This window comes from Mus caroli, unplaced genomic scaffold, assembly GCF_978045245.1.
Source record: "Mus caroli unplaced genomic scaffold, Mus_caroli_1 scaffold_3, whole genome shotgun sequence".
Lineage (NCBI taxonomy): Eukaryota > Metazoa > Chordata > Mammalia > Rodentia > Muridae > Mus > Mus caroli.
In genome coordinates this window covers 72,221,601-72,237,846 of record NW_028227258.1, presented here as the reverse complement: position 1 = coordinate 72,237,846, position 16,246 = coordinate 72,221,601, and the positions used below count along the sequence as shown (strand labels likewise).

The 16,246-nt window shown below is 48.7% G+C and overlaps 1 protein-coding gene across 5 annotated transcripts in view; it reads left to right on the top strand.

Annotated features, from left to right (window-relative positions):
- Positions 1-16,246, top strand: part of Adar (adenosine deaminase RNA specific) — a 39,216-nt gene that overhangs the window by 16,116 nt on the left and 6,854 nt on the right. For 3 of the 5 annotated variants that reach the window (XM_021159064.2, XM_029475005.2, XM_029475004.2), the window contains exons 2-8: positions 4,501-5,932; positions 8,113-8,296; positions 9,303-9,451; positions 9,965-10,103; positions 10,226-10,410; positions 15,184-15,409; positions 15,645-15,816. In XM_021159064.2, coding sequence (XP_021014723.1) covers positions 5,217-5,932; positions 8,113-8,296; positions 9,303-9,451; positions 9,965-10,103; positions 10,226-10,410; positions 15,184-15,409; positions 15,645-15,816 — 1,771 coding nt within the window. In that variant the 5' untranslated portion in view covers positions 4,501-5,216. Of the gene's footprint in view, positions 1-300; positions 407-4,500; positions 5,933-8,112; positions 8,297-9,302; positions 9,452-9,964; positions 10,104-10,225; positions 10,411-15,183; positions 15,410-15,644; positions 15,817-16,246 lie in introns of those variants that run through there. The other 2 variants (XM_021159063.2, XM_021159061.2) reach the window with 2 other exon arrangements.

The following is a 16,246-nucleotide window of genomic DNA, read 5'->3' as shown; positions in this document are numbered from 1 at the left end:
TGTAAATCTCGTAAACCGTCGGGATTAAACATGGAAAAGGAACTTCCTCACCGGGCAGAGAGGGCGCTGTTGAGTGCCCGAGTGAAGCTTTCCAAAATACCGTGAACAAAAATAAGCTTGTCAGTGAAGTAAATTGCACCCAAGCTCTCAGAGAACTTATATAGTGCCCTGCTAGCGGAGGTGGAGTGGTGAGGAAGGCGGTGGGCGTGGACTACGGCGGCCCAGCCCTTATGGTGGGCAGGATGCTGCTCGGCTACCGGGAGCTAACCCCTCCCTCCTCTGCCCAACAGTTGGGCGGGGAAGCCTTTTCAAGGAAACGAAAGTGAACTCTGGGGAGCCAGCCATCTTACGGCCACAGGTGCGGGCCTTGCCGGCACTATGTCTCAAGGGTTCAGGGGACCCACAGGTAAGCCCGCGGGGTCTGCACCCTCATATCTGGCTCGCGTAGTGTGAATTACGAGGGTCACGCTCTCCTTCTCAAGCCGAACTGCCAGCCCTTCTGGGGATTTCTGTTCAGTTAGTTCTTGTAGCTTTGAGCAGTCTCAGGGAGGAGGCTGGTCAGAAGATAGACCTGCGTCTAAGCCAGACAAGGACCCAGGCCGAGGCAGACACCCCTTCCCTTTCTGCTAAGACCCCTGACGCCTTGCTGAGCCGCTATAGCCCAACATGAGCAACTTTTCTCATGGTCCTCTTTGCTTTTTCAACTTCCTGAGAAATTTAAATTATCTCAACTAACCAGCAGGGGGAAGTCTTTTGCTTTATGGCCAAGAAGGGTGTCTTCCTGCAGCGCACTGGGTAAGCTTCGTGTAACTCTACTTAGCACTAAAAGGAGACTTGTGATGTCGTACATGAGCCCCAGCTGCAACGTTCTGAACAGAAAAACCCAGATTCAGAGGATTCATGCTGTGCACAGCACTGAATCTGTCATTCTGGAAAGCAGTGGGGATGGAAACTGACCTTGTGGTGGGATTAGGACTGTCCCTTGCCTTGGTTTGACCATGCTGGTTTGTTTGCTTTTGAGGCAGTTTCTACTTGTCTTGTGTTGCCTTGATTGCCCTTGAGCAAGCCACCAGTCTTTTCTCCCTAGAGCTGGAATGCAGGCATTGTGTCTTGTGTTGCCTTGATTGCCCTTGAGCAAGCCACCAGTCTTTTCTCCCTAGAGCTGGAATTGCAGGCATGTCCCACCCAGGTTTATCCTTCAAAATTTAAAAAAGCTATATGGGATGTATCCATAGCCTCACACTTGATAAGCAAATGCTCTACTACTGTGTGTGTGTTTTTGTGTGTGTGTATTGTAATTTGGGGGGTATGATGGCACGCGCCTTTTATTCCTGGTACTCATGAGGCAGAGGCAGGTATCTCTGAGCCCCAGGCTAGCCAAAGCTGTGTAGATGACCTCAAAAACACAAACAAAAAACCCTACTCCAACAACCAACTTTTAATTTTGCAGATGTACACGCACACTTGTACTTCTTCCTACGTCAAAGGATGGCCTCGGGACTGGGCCCTCAGGCTTCCAGGGATTTTTCTTCTTGGTCCCCTATACCCTCAAGTGTCTCACAATTACTGATTTTTATACCACACTGTGTTTTGTTTTGTTTTTCTTGGGTTCTGGAAATTCAGATTCAGGTCCTTAAGATTGTGTGGCAAATGCTTTACTCACTGAGTCATCTCCCCAGCTCTTAATGGTGTGTGTGTGTGTGTGTGTGTGTGTGTGTGTGTGTGTATACCTTCCCTCAAAATATTGCAGGCATCTGACTTGAAGGAAAGCGCTTTTTACATATACTACAGTATTCACCTATGGATCATAGATGGTAAAGACAAAGGACTTATCTGTTGGTCCTAGAAATGAGAGGCAGGATTAGAATGGTGTTTGAAGGGCCATATTTGATGTTATATGTTAGGATGGTAAGATTGCCAGTCACGACAGTGGGGAACAGAAGGCTGTGGCCCAGCTCCTGTAGCCTTCAGGCGAGTCGGGAAGGCTGCGAGCCACGTCAGAGATAGCACTACATGTTCTGTTCCCTTCTCTGGTCCTACCTCCCCGAAATAACTCAGTCAATTCCTTAGTTTCATTTCTTCTGTGCTCATTCCAGTGTTTGTGCATATATGAACGAACTCTCTCTCTCTCTCTCTCCCCTCTCTTCCCCCCAACCAGGCTTTTTCTTTTCAACAGAAGAAAGCTTAACTTACATGTACTCTACCATTTACACTTTTCACATACACAAAATTTTCTGTAGTAAAAATGCAAATGTATCCAACACAGATGTTCAGAAATTGTGACTAATGTTCCACAGTGTGAGGCTGTTATAACTTATTCAACTGCTTTGTAGCTACACACACATATTTGCCAGATTTTGTCTGAAAATAGCCATTTAAATCAAGAATGTAGTTAGGGCTGGAGAGATGGTTCAGCAGATAAGAACAGTGGCTACTATTGTGTCACATTGTCCAGTTCTGGGGGGAGGTGGGGTCTCTGTCTTCTGTGGACACCAGACACACATGTGGTGGACAGACATAAATGCAGGCAAAGCACCTATACACATAAAAAATAAAATAAGTGTAAGAAAAGTAATTTATCTAGAAACCGACTTTAACCTTGAAATGAAAATGTCTTCTCTCTAAGTTCACTCAAAAAACTAATTAGATCTCCTACAGCCCCCATTATTAACTAATTAGATCTCCTACAGCCCCCATTATTAAGCTCTGTGATTGGGCTACTCATGTCATGCACCATGACACCTCTATTCTAATTCCTGTGGGATGGGGGCGCAGAAAGAAGGCCAGGGATGGACTTTGGTTCTGAATATGCTGCTCACCATTATCTAGCCTCTACTAGAAAATGTTTACCACCTACCAGAAAGGAGTTTCAGGGTTTGATGGGTACAAACGTGTTACATAATAGTGATATTGGTAGGGTCCTAGACAAAGACATCATGCAGCTGAAAGGTGAAGATTGTGGTCACATGGGAATTGAGGAGCCCAGGGTTAGGTACCCTACAAAAGTGATTGGGACAGTAAGATTCCCAATCATGACTGGTGGGAAACAGAAGACTGTGGCCCAGCTCCTGTAGCCTTCAGGAGTGTCAGGAAGTCTGTGAGGCACGTCAGAGACAGCACCTCATGTACTGCCCCCCATCCCATGACCTCTGTCACCACTGCTCCCCAGCAGGCTGTTCATGGCAAGGTGTCCTTGGATGCCGCCTCTGGCAGTTCCCGGGGAAGGTAAGAGGACCGCTGGTCGTGGTGATCAAACCCTGCCTGTCTCCATACCCACGTGAGCCTGGGTGCCAACTGAAGAGGGAGGACCACATGACAGTTTTAGATGGCAACTCTCTAGAGTCCCTGTACCCAAATTTTGGTCCTGCAGGGTTGTGGCTGACAGGTAAGTCACTGAGGCCCTCCTACCACATGGAGATGGCTCCTGCTGTTACACTCCTCCCTCAGCTGGGAGGAGGTGAACTTCCGTCTCATCCAGTTCTGCTTGTCAAGATTATCCACATGACGGGGTTTTAGACTAAAGGGGCTGTACTATGTAGTGGAGAGCCTGACTCACTCAGAAGGCTGATCTCACACACCCCAAGTCCTGTCTTTTTCCCCACTTTCAGTATTGTGTTTGTTTCTTGAATATCATTTGCTTATTTTTCTAGATTTACACTCGTTTGTTTATGGGGTGTAATGGTGCATATACCATCCTGCACATGCCGTCACGTGTATGTCCAAGGCACCACCAAGTCTGTGACAAGTGCCCTTGCCCACTTTTTAGCTGTGTTTTCTAGTTTTAGGAGGGTAGTAAGAGGGGTAAGTGGAAAGGTATTCTGTTGGGAGCCAACTCTCAGCAGAAAGCAGCTATCATCTCTGCCGCCGCCGTCTCGGGCTATTTACTTACAGGTGGTACTTGTCCACCCTGATGAGAGACTTGTTTTCCTAGCATGATGTTTTTGCAAGAAGCCCACCACAGTTGAACACACTCCGATAGCATCTTGTTTTTCTCCTATATATCCTGGACTTGTAGTTAAGTGTCTCCAGCTGCACTCCCCAGCGAGTACATATATACCCATAGTTGCCTTCCAATAAATGAGACTTGAGACTTTGAGACTTGATCCTTGATCAGATAACCTGTCTTGTCTCCATTCTTCGAGTCTCTTGCCCCTCAGTCCCCACTTTCTCTCTTGCAGACCCTGTTGACTGACCCACGGACCAGATCAGTGTTCTCTCCCCACCCCAACCTCCTAATATCCCGTTGCAAGAGTTAAGTTGGAGGTCTCACTGAGGCATCTGAAATTGTGTCTTGCAACCTCCTCCTTTTCTGTGGTCTCTCATGAGCTTCCAAGCAGTAGCCAGTAGTGAACTAAAGTCACCTTAGTGAGAACATAGGCCGCAGCTCAGCTACCCCACCTGCTAGGAAGCAGGGACAGCTTCCCTAAGCACAAACTCTAGGGAACATAGGCTCATATGTAGCTCTGACTCAAGCTCTGTCTTCCATGTTGCCTTCTACAGGGGTGTTCCCTCACCAGACACAGTCGTACTCGGACCCTAGCTATGAGCATAGCAAGTGGAGATACCCGCAGCCACAGGGGCTGGAGTCTTACCCTAGGAGTTTCCAGCTTCAGCAGATAGAGTTTCTCAAAGGGCGGCTCCCAGAAGCACCCTTGATTGGAATACAAACCCAGTCACTGCCGCCATTCCTCCCAGGACACTGGCCAAGATTCCCAGGGCCACCTGCCCAAGACAGGCAACTGGAAATCTGGGAGTTCCCCAGGAGTGTGACTCTCAGAAATCAGGGGTTCCACATAGGACCCCCACTTCCTCCCCCACACAGCAGGAGTCCACCATGGAGAGGAGCTGATGGGCTTTGCTCACACTTCCGGGAGCTGAGCATCAGTCAAAGTCCGGAGCAGAAGGTTCTAAACCGCCTGGAAGAGCTTGGGGAGGGGAAGGCCACCACTGCCCATGTGCTAGCCAGAGAGCTCAGGACCCCCAAAAGGGACATCAATCGTATTTTGTACTCCCTGGAAAGGAAGGGAAAGCTGCACAGAGGAAGGGGGAAACCTCCTTCGTGGAGCCTTGTGCCCTTGAGTCAGGCTTGGACTCAGCCCCCTGGAATTGTGAATCCAGGCAGTTGTATCCAGGAAGTCCCTAGAGGAGAGCCTGGTTTGGACAGTGAGGACGGAGACCCTGCCTCTGACTTAGAAGGACCTTCTGAGCCTCTTGACATGGCTGAAATCAAGGAGAAGATCTGTGACTATCTGTTCAACGTGTCAAACTCCTCTGCCCTGAACCTGGCTAAGAACATTGGCCTCACCAAGGCCCGAGATGTGACTTCAGTACTGATTGACTTGGAAAGGCAAGGCGATGTCTACAGGCAAGGGGCAACTCCTCCCATCTGGTACTTGACGGACAAGAAGCGTGAGAGGCTGCAGATGAAGAGAAGTACGCACAGTGCTCCTGCCCCCACCCCGACGGCTGTCCCAGAGGCCACTAGAAGCCCCTCATTCCCTGCCTGCCACCCGCCCCCAGCAGGTGCCTCAAGCAGTGTGGCAGCCTCTAAGAGAGTGGAGAATGGGCAGGAGCCTGCGATAAAGCATGAAAGTAGGCATGAGGCCAGGCCAGGACCAATGAGACTGCGGCCTCACGCTTATCACAATGGCCCCTCTAGAGCAGGGTATGTGGCCTCTGAAAATGGCCAGTGGGCCACAGATGACATCCCAGATAACTTGAATAGTATCCACACAGCACCAGGTGAGTTTCGAGCCATCATGGAGATGCCCTCCTTCTACAGCCCTACCTTGCCACGGTGTTCACCCTACAAGAAGCTAACTGAGTGCCAGCTGAAGAACCCTGTCAGCGGGTTGTTAGAGTATGCTCAGTTCACTAGTCAGACCTGTGATTTCAACCTGATAGAGCAGAGTGGACCGTCCCATGAACCTCGGTAAGAGACTGCCCAGAAATCATGCCTAATGGGAGTCAGACACTCTGGCTCTTACACTGTCTTGGTTTACCTGTGAGTGCTGTCCTTGGTGGCTCCTGTCTTTGCCTTCTTCCCTTTTTACCTAGTCATCCTTGGTTGGTTCTTTCTCTAAATGCTAATCAGGGATGAGAGACCTCAGGGTAGCCAGAATCCTGGCTGAGCAAGGGAGAATGATCGTCTTGGCTTGAAATGAACCTCTGTAGAGATGACTAGCACTTGTGCCCCCACATCTGCCTTCTAAGGTGAGAGGTAACAGACTTGACTTCTGTGCCAGTTTCAGCCAAACTGAAGCTCCCGAGAGGAGGGTAGAGACAGGTGAGCAGTGTTGGGGTGGCCTGGCAGACAGAATTATAGCCACTTGCTAGACAGTGGATGTGCACTCCTGCCCCAGCCTCGGGATGGGGAAGTCAAGCACGCAGCTGCCTGCCTGTCTTACCAAGGTGGTGCTTCAAGTTTTATACCTTCCTCTGCGTAGGGTGATTGATGGGCTGCCTTGCTGCTGCTGCTGCTGCTGAGCCAAGAAGTCAGAGGTTCGCTCGCTCAGGCAGCTGGTCAGACTTTGCACTGTGTCAGTGGTTCTCAACCTTCCCAGTGCTGTGACTCTTTAATACATACAGTTCCTCATGTTGTGCTGATCCCCCCACCCGGAGCACAAAATTATTTTTTGTTGCTACTTTATAACTGTAATTTTGCTACTGTTGTGACTTGTAAATATCTGGTATGCAGGATATCTGATGTATGACCTCTGCAAAAGGGTTGTTTGACCACCAAAGGAGTTGAGAACCGCTGCACTATGAGATTGCACACACCAGGAGACAGACTGAGGAAGATGGGTGGTCCCAGGAAGGGGCTACTGAAGGGCCTGTCAGATGACTGAAGCTACTAGGGCTGAGTGGCTGCAAGTTGTAGCTAGAGAAACAGAGAATAAGCTAAACATCTCCAACTTCTATATAGCCTACATTCCTTACTGACAGGAACACTGGACAGTGGCACTGTTGAATGATTTTAGAACTGTGTAAACACTGAGTATACTTAGCAGGTAAGACAAGGCCTCATCAAGCAGGCAATAGAATCTTTTTTCTTTTTTTTTCAAGAAAGAGAGAGCATGCAAGCGAGCAGGCACAAGCCAAAAACCATGCACGGGTGTGCAGGGGCCATGGCACTCATATAGAGGTCAGGGACAGTTTTCCTGAGTCTGTGGTTCTCCTTCTGCCATGGGTCCCCAAGCTTGAACTCGGGTTGTCAAGCCTGAGCAACAAGGTGCTTTTATCCATTGACCACGTCAAAAGCTCGAGGCAATAGAATCTTACGTGTCGCCTGTTAATCTGTATTGCTCGGGCGTGTCTCAAATGTCACTGACCAGAGGATGGGTGAGTGGCACAGAACTGTATTAGTCAGGCTGGTTTCCAGGGGGTAAGGGTTTCCCAGCAGTAACCTGTTTCTTCAGACCTTCCTTCATGATACCAAGTTACTGCTAAACAAAGGGGTATCTTTATCCCCAAACTGGCAGAGCCAGGACATGTTTCGTTTTTGTTAGAGGCTAACATTGTTTGTTCTCTCAGTGCCATCCCTCCAGAGAGTTGAGGGAAGCTGTGGGTTTGCGGTTAGTCAGTCTTTGGGTTTCAGCCATAAGAACACAGATGCTGCCCGGTGCGGTGGTACATGCCCATAATCCCAGTTGTCAGGGATTGAGCATACCCGGGTTAGCCTGTGCTACTAAATAGTAAGGCTATGTCACAAAGAAGGAGAAATGAAAAACAAAACATTGATGTTGTAGTCAGGCGTCACTTGACTATGGCATCAATGTTTTGGAAGACCTAGGAAGTAAGAGATTTGGCATCTTTCTCTGAATGAAATAAAATCCAGCTGGTCCTCTGAACCCATGCAGTAAGAGGAGAGAACTGGCTCCCACAGCTGTCTCTGACCTGCATACATTCACATAATAATACACAGGAGCCAGAGTCAGGAGTTTGAGGCCACCCTGGTCTTCATATTGAGCTTCAAGACAACCAGGGCTATGTAGAGATCCTGAAAGGCACTCCCTCCGTGTGTAGCAGAGCATTCTGGGGTAGAGATCTCTTTACAATGAGCAGAGGGGTGACCCAGCCTGGTGTTTACATATCTAATCCCTTTCCACCAAGATTTAAATTCCAGGTTGTCATCAATGGTCGAGAGTTTCCCCCAGCTGAGGCTGGCAGCAAGAAAGTAGCCAAGCAGGACGCAGCAGTGAAAGCCATGGCGATTCTGCTTCGGGAAGCCAAAGCCAAAGACAGTGGACAACCAGAAGACTTGTCCCACTGTCCCATGGAGGAAGACTCGGAGAAGGTAGGTGATCTTCCCTGGGGAAGGTAACCCTTGGCATTTGTGTCAGACTCTGGAAGTTGTCCTGGCTCAAATAGTCCACAATCTTCTGGGATAGCGCTCCTGCCTTTCCCTATGCCCCACCCCCCACCCCCCAGCCAGCCCCTCTTCTGCCTGTACTGGTCTGATTATTTGCAGAATGTCAGAGTTGAAAGGACCGTATATTAGTCGGGGTTCTCTGGAGGAACAGCACTTATAGAGCATAGTAATTGGAAGAGGGTTTCTTAGATTAGCACATGGTATGGCCAGAATCATCGAATGAGCTGAGAGGCTGAGCCCTGGGAGTCGGAGGCTGAGTGCCTCCCTGGCCTCATAGCCTGGCACTGAAAGCCTGAGCCATTCCTGGAGAGATGCTCTAATGCCCAGAGAAGCTGGTTCTGATATCAGGGAGGAAGTCAGCCGCAGTAACAACAAGAGGAACTCCTTGGTGAAGCACACAAAAAAGCAAAGCAGTCATTGCCTATGACCTTTTATCTGGACTGCCAACATTTAAGGTTGGTCTCCTTATATCAGCGAAACAGCCAGGACTATCTCTTAGACATGCCCACAAGCCAATCTGATACAGACAGCACCTCACTGGGGCTTCTTCCCTGTGCTTCTGCGCTGTGTCACATTGCCAGTTAAAACTAGCCATCACAAACCTTGGATCCACTCTCCGCTCTAGCCGAAACTCGGCCCTTTCTGTACCCACAGCGTCTCCTTTGGAAGGCCTCTCCTCACACTCAGTTGTCTAAAAGAAGTTCTTAGCTGGGCAAGGTGACCCTCTCTGTAATTGCCACACTTGGCAGGCTGAGGTGGGAGAATCATCCTGGGGTCAAGGCCAGCCTGAGCTCTAGGAGCAGACATTGTTTCCACAAACCAGAAGGGGAGAGAAAGTCTCAGCCTTCTCGCCTCCTTCTGCTGTGGTGAACTGACGAGTGTTCTTAGTGTCTGTGTTTTGTCTCATGCTTTCTCCTTCTCTTTCCTCCAGCCAGCAGAGGCTCAGGCCCCCAGCTCCTCAGCAACATCCTTGTTCTCTGGGAAGAGCCCAGTTACTACACTGCTTGAGTGCATGCACAAACTAGGGAACTCCTGTGAATTCCGTCTCCTGTCCAAAGAAGGCCCTGCTCATGACCCCAAGTATGTCTATGTCTTATGTGTGGCTTCTCCAAAGTAGGAAAGACATGAGCAGCGTCAGAGATGAGAAGTCTTTTCCCTGTATGGTCTCTCTTGCTGCAGTCTGGAAAGAGGCCTTCAGGGCCTGGGTGCTACTATGAAGCAAAGAATCTGGGAGTAGGAGTTGGAAGGAATGGTGGTCTAGGTCGGGTCACAGTGTGGACAGTGTGGTGGGACACAAAGGTTTAGGACCTAGCTTGCCCTAGCAGCTCCCTCCTTGAGGACTCTGTGCTCATAATTGTTCAAAAGCAGGCTTCCTGGAAAGGGGGAGACTTGGTTGCCCTTGCATGTTGAGTGTTTAGCTAGTCAGGAGGCCCTAGGGACAGGAGATGGGCCAAGCACTGGCTCTCCCAGGCCAGAATAACTGCAGAGGTGATATGTATGAGAACGGCAGGAGGTGGAGGGTGGCACCTGACCAAGGCGTGACAGGCCCTCTCCACCCAGCCATTGTGATCTTTTGCCACCGTTTCTGCTAAGGTTCCAGTACTGTGTAGCAGTAGGAGCCCAGACCTTCCCCCCTGTGAGCGCCCCCAGCAAGAAGGTAGCAAAGCAGATGGCCGCAGAGGAAGCCATGAAGGCGCTGCAGGAGGAGGCAGCCAGTTCAGCGGATGACCAGGTGGGCCGACGTCCTGCTCCAGTTGCAGGCTGTTTTTACAACGTGGGCAAATAGGGTTGTCTTTGAGTCCCTCTGAGTTTTCGAACATATTACTGGTTCCTCTTTGACTAATTTCTCCTTAGTCTGGAGGTGCGAACACAGACTCACTTGATGAATCTATGGCTCCCAACAAGATCAGGAGGATTGGTGAGCTCGTCAGGTACCTGAACACCAACCCCGTAGGCGGCTTGTTGGAGTACGCCCGATCTCATGGCTTTGCTGCTGAGTTCAAGCTCATTGACCAGTCTGGACCTCCTCATGAACCCAAGTGAGTATCTCAGTCCTGGCTATAACCATGTGTCACGGGCTGAGAGTGGCTTGTAAGCTTAAGGAAAGAATTGATGCATGTTAATTGTGAATAACAAGCGAGCAAATTGTCTGCCAGGCATAATGAAGACATTAGGTCAGCCATCTTGAAAATTCAGTCCCTATTCCGCTGAGTGTGAACCTTTTAGTTTTATGAGCTAATTTTAGTTTCGTACAAAAATCATTCAGATGGTTGAAAAAGTATGCCTTGGAAAGTTTCATTTCTATCCCTTCAAGTACCCTCCTGGGCACTGGCTGGGTGTACCTGCCTCATTCATCATGGAAGTCGATACATGCATTGACCTGCAGCCTGTACTCAACCAGAAGGACTGTCTGGGAGAGCTAGCTTGCTTGCTTGCTTGCTTGCTTGCTTGCTTGCTTGCTTGCTAGCTAGCTTGCTTGCTTGCTTGCTTATTAGTTAGTTCGTTTGTTTGTATGTGTTTGTTTGCATGAATGTCACCGTGTGTATGCAGTCCCTGCAGAGACCAGAAAAAGGTACTGAAAACCTTAGAACTGAAGTTACAAACCAGTTGTGAGCCACCATGTGGATAGTGGGAGTTGAACCCAGGTCCTTTGGAAGATTGGGCAGTGCTCTTAACTCTTAGCTTCATGCTCAAATAACATTAGTAAGAAGTCACCAATAGAATTTATTTTAGAACTACAAAACTTGATTCTGAGTCCTGCCAAAAATAAATCTTTAAGGATATCTCAGAAGAGCCAGGTGTGGTAGAGCATGCCTTTAATTTAAATCCAGCCCCCAGGAGGCAGAGGCAGGAGGATCTCTGAGTTCCTGGCCTGTGTAGGGAGTCCTAGGACAGCCAAGGCTGGTAGAGAGATTCCGTCTCAGTAATTAAAACGAATAGCTAGAAAAATTCAGGAAAAGAGAGGTAGTGAGTGTAGTTACCCCAGCAGGCGTGGAAACAGTGGGAACTGTTAGATGGATAGACAGCACAGCAGGGGAGCAAGTCGGGTGCCTGGAGAGCCAGGTGTCAGGTGGCTTCTGCTGCCCTCGTTCCTGCACCCCAATCCCAAACAATCCCAAGATTTAGATGGACAATAAATGAAATGACAATAATCACTAGAGAAGGCAGGGACATTTCTAAGGTCTTCCACAAAAACAAAGTAGTATAGGAAAAGTCCTGGAAAAATTGATCCAGAGTAAAAGGACCACCTAAGGAAAAGCACACAATAACCCCAGGACTGGCTGAGTTACCATGTACAGGTTCTGAAGAACTCTGTCATAAAGCCAGCAGTAAACAAAGTGCGGCATCTGCATGTTCATAGAGGAAACCAGAATTATTAGTACACAAGAAGGTATTCAGGAGCACTTAGCACCTGTGTGTGGAGCCCCTTTTGTCACTAAGGCAGTGTGAGAAGGGCTTGTCAAGTCTTGTGGAAGGGCTGGACTGCCCTGAGTAAGGATCTGTTGTGGCCCAGCTTAACTCCCTCAGGGGAGGGCTTCTCCCAGGAAGTGATGCTTGCAAATCACTTTTAAGATGGCTGAGAGCAGACAGGGGACATAGGACAGGACAGGCAGCCTGTGACCATTGAAGCGGCATCTTCTGACTTAACGAAGTGGAAACCGAATTTCCTTTTAAGTGTTGTATCTGGGTTAATTCTCAGTTATACCCTTCACACATATAGCTGTGTCCATACTGAACATACGCAGATGTTTATTATTCCCTGAACCAGCCAAGGTAACAACTTCTTACACAGTACATCCACTATGTTGTGTATTGTAAGGAACTAGAGATGATGTAGGCACATAGCAGAATACGCAGGCTCCTTTGCAAACACCATGCCATTTTATATCAAGGATTTGAGTGCTCAGTGTCTGTGGTGTCCTCAAGGGAGTCCTAGAACCATCTCCCATGGACACCAAGGAACAGCTGTCTGTCCCATCTGCTCCTGTGGAGAGGACAGATCTAGTAAAGGGACAGAGAGATGGTCTGGTGGGTGAGCAGGGAGTGAGGGGAGGGTGAACCTGGTACCAGCTGCGTCAGTGGCACCCTTGTAGATTGTCTGAGCTTTAGCAGAAAAACAGTAAGAAGTCACTGATGGTCTGAGTGGAGCACGGGCTCTCACCACCGTTGTCCCTTGCTTCCTGCTAAATTCTGTTTTCTACTTTGACAGAACTCTCCCAGATCTTAGCCGCAGAACCCACCAAAATCACTGTCAGCAATCTAAACTGCTAACCTTACCTCCCAGTTCAGAACAAGGAATGCTTGATCTTCCCCACCAGGCCGGCCGCCTGCCTTGAATCTGTCAGGAAGTATGAAGGAAGCGTTCTTCCTCCTCTCTCAAGGCCCCTCCCCTTGTGTTCTTGAGGACTGGTTGTTTCCTCGTCTTCTTTCTCCTCCTCATCTCTCCCTTGAAACCTGTCTTGGCCCATTACCTGTACACCAAACCCTTACCCATCTTTGAGAGGCGTTGTGTGAACTGTGCTCCCTGCATGTTCTACCCAGCATCTGTCTCTGCTGCTCCAGACACCAGACATCTCAGAAGGACTGTTTATACTTACTGTTGTACTTTCTTACTCCCCCTGAGGGCTGGAGAGAAGGCTCAGCAGTTCCCAAAACCACTTGTGACTCTGGCTCCTGCGGGATCCAGCATGCTCTTCTGGCCTTCCAAGGCACTGTCAGACATGCATACACAATGTAAAATACAAATAAAATCTTAACCGTCTCTGCTAAAAGCCTGTCCACTGGCTGAATGTAGTCACTGAGCACTTGAGTGTGGCTAGGATAACTGAGAGTCTGAAGTAGTCAGACATCAAATCGTTCAGTTCTTATAAGCCTTGTGCGGCTTTGGCTTCTTTGTTAGAAAGCACAGCTCTAAAGGATTCTCGTTTCATAATTAACCAGCTTAGTCATGTACTGTAATACACAAAAGTATGTGTACAAGGAAGGGGTCATCCTTTCCAAAGACAGAATAGCCAGAGTCCTGGTCTTCAGAGACCAACACAGTTCCTGCCTGCCAGACCTTTTTCTGATGCCCTCACTGCAATTCTCAGTTCTGTCCACTGGCTAGAAAGGAACCGGGCAATCTTCTACTTAGTAGCTAAGGGGCAATGGGAAGTTCTGCGTGGGTGGAGAGGCAAGCTGTGTTACTTTATCCAGAACTAAACTTGCATTAGGATATGGCTGAAAGGCAGGATTCCAGAATGTTGCTATTTTCCAAGCTGCTGTGCGCTAGCTTCCATCTGGATTTGCAGGAACTTGCCCCAGGAGCAGTGGGGTCTCCCTCCACCCCCACTCCCCTATGGCCATCTCAAGCCTGCTGGAAAGGAACAAGTCATTCTGTTTTTGTTTTTTTGGGGGGTTTTTTTTTTTTTTGGTTTTTTTTTTTTTTGGTTTTTTGTTTTTTTTTTTTTTTTTTTTTTTGAGAGCCTTGGCTGTCCTGGAACTCACTCTGTAGGCCAGGCTGGCCTTGAACTCAGAAATCCACCTGCCTCTGCCTCCCAAGATCTAGGATTAAAGGCATGTGCCACCACTGCCAGGCTAAAACTGGATACTGTTGCAGTAAGTCTCCCAAATATGCCCCGGCAATGAAACCACGACTCAGTTAATATGAATACATGCTGTGCGCCTAGATTGGGCAGACCTACCGATACACTGCCATCTTTTACATCTGCGAGACCCCTTAGAACTTGCGGTTTCTCCAGGCCATGTGCTTCTGCTCCGCTTTTCTTTTTCCTCTTCTTCTGTGTCCTCTCCCTCTTCCATATTCTCCCTCTCTCTCTATCTTCTGTTCCACCTTCCCTGAGTCCTGATGATTGGGCAGATAAAAACCACTCATAGGAGACCGGAATTAACATCAAATATAATTAGCCCCGGGGCTATCCACAACAGGATACTTTAAAAATCTGACAGTGTTAGGGATACAGCTCGGTGGTAGAGCACTTGCTTGGCCTCCGTGAGGACCAGTCTTAAAGTCTGGGGTTCAGAGGGTGCTAAACACCCGGGTATGTGTGGAGACAGTTACTCCTTCATTTCTACTTGAGAAGAAAACTTTTTCATGTATGTGTGTGCGCTCACGGCTATGTGAGCAGAGCGCAGGCATCGTTCCTCGGGCTCCATCTCTACTGTTCTTCTTTCTGTTTGTTTTTAAATTTGGAGACAGTCTCTCACTTGGTCTGGGGCTTGCTGCTAGGCTAGGCTAGTGAGGCAGCCCCAAGGACCTACTTGTCCTCACCTCTACTTGCAAGTATGCTGTGCCAAACTTTGTTTTCAGGAGAGGAGGTCCTGTGCTTGCAAGGCAAGTACTTCATCAACTGAGCCCTCTTCCCAGCCTATAAAGAAACCTTTTCCAATGCTCTTTCATCTTCTCTCTAAATAAAGAACAGCCTAGAGACTTTGCAGGTACCAGTACAGTGCCTAGACAGAATTTAATAAGATTGTATGAGTTTAGAGTCACTTCCAATTTATGGGAAATGGCAGTTTTCCCGTTTATGGTAATGAAATGAAATTTACTTTTATATACATTTATAGTTCTGATGGATCTGTTCAGAGGAAAATACTAAGAAATAGTGCAGCTGACATATGGGTAGCAAAAAAAAAAAAAAAAAAAAAAGATTGAATGACAAAAATCTGAGAAGTGCCTGCGAAGGAAGGAGACCAGCAGGTCCTTGTGTTTGCAAGAGCGGCCTCCCTCATAGTGAAACCAGCCCTCCCCACACTGCACAGGCCGGCAGGGCTCTCTGCTGCTTGTCTTCATTCTCTTTTTCATCCCAAAGGTTTGTTTACCAAGCAAAAGTTGGGGGCCGCTGGTTTCCAGCCGTGTGTGCACACAGCAAGAAACAGGGCAAGCAGGATGCAGCGGATGCAGCCCTCCGGGTCTTGATCGGGGAGAGCGAGAAGGCAGAGCAGTTGGGTTTCGCAGAGGTAACCCCAGTAACAGGGGCCAGTCTCAGAAGAACTATGCTCCTCCTTTCCAGGTCCCCAGACGCACATCCAAAGACAGTTAAGACATCTGCTTTTGGTGCTCTCTTTCTTGGGGGGGCGGGGGGGGAGGCCTCTGCTTGCTCCTCCCTGGGAGGATTTGGCTCTTTTGCATAATGATTCCTAGGCTTCAGTCTTGGTCTCAGTAGAGTGCATGTCTGGGGTGTGGGATGGGGAAAGGTGACTCTCCTGCCAACTGACATGCAGTGGGCGCAGGCAGGGCTCTGTGGTCCTGACCCCGCTCCTGTGTCCGCAGCTTCCTCTCTCTGGCAGCACCTTCCACGACCAGATAGCTATGCTGAGCCACAGGTGCTTCAACGCTCTGACCAACAGTTTCCAGCCCTCCCTGCTCGGCCGCAAGATCCTGGCTGCCATTATTATGAAAAGAGATCCAGAGGACATGGGTGTTGTCGTGAGTTTGGGGACAGGTGAGTGAGTGGTCCCTGAGACATTGGCCTCTTGATGCCTACACGCAGGTCCTTCTCACCCTCCCTGGAGTCATTGTGAGCAAGTCCAAAAAAGACGAAGGCAGAGATTCCTTACAGGTCGAGTGTCTGCAGAGTTGCCGACGTGACACTCAGAACAGACTGGAGTCGGAGCTGTTAAGATGGGTGGTTTTTGGTTTTGTTTTTGTTTTTTTTTTAAGATTTTTTTTTTTTTTTTTTTTTTTTTTTTTAGATAATGCTTAACAGGTAAATCCAGCATAAATATTCTAGTCTTTGAAGTCTGAGATTCTGGCCCTCGACATTGCAGTTCAGGACTAGTTTCTGTTCATGTTAGCTGCTGCCAGCTCAGTCTTGGAATGAGTTTTTGGTTTGAGTGGGGTCTGCTTTGACTTGGAGATTTTGTTTTATTTTG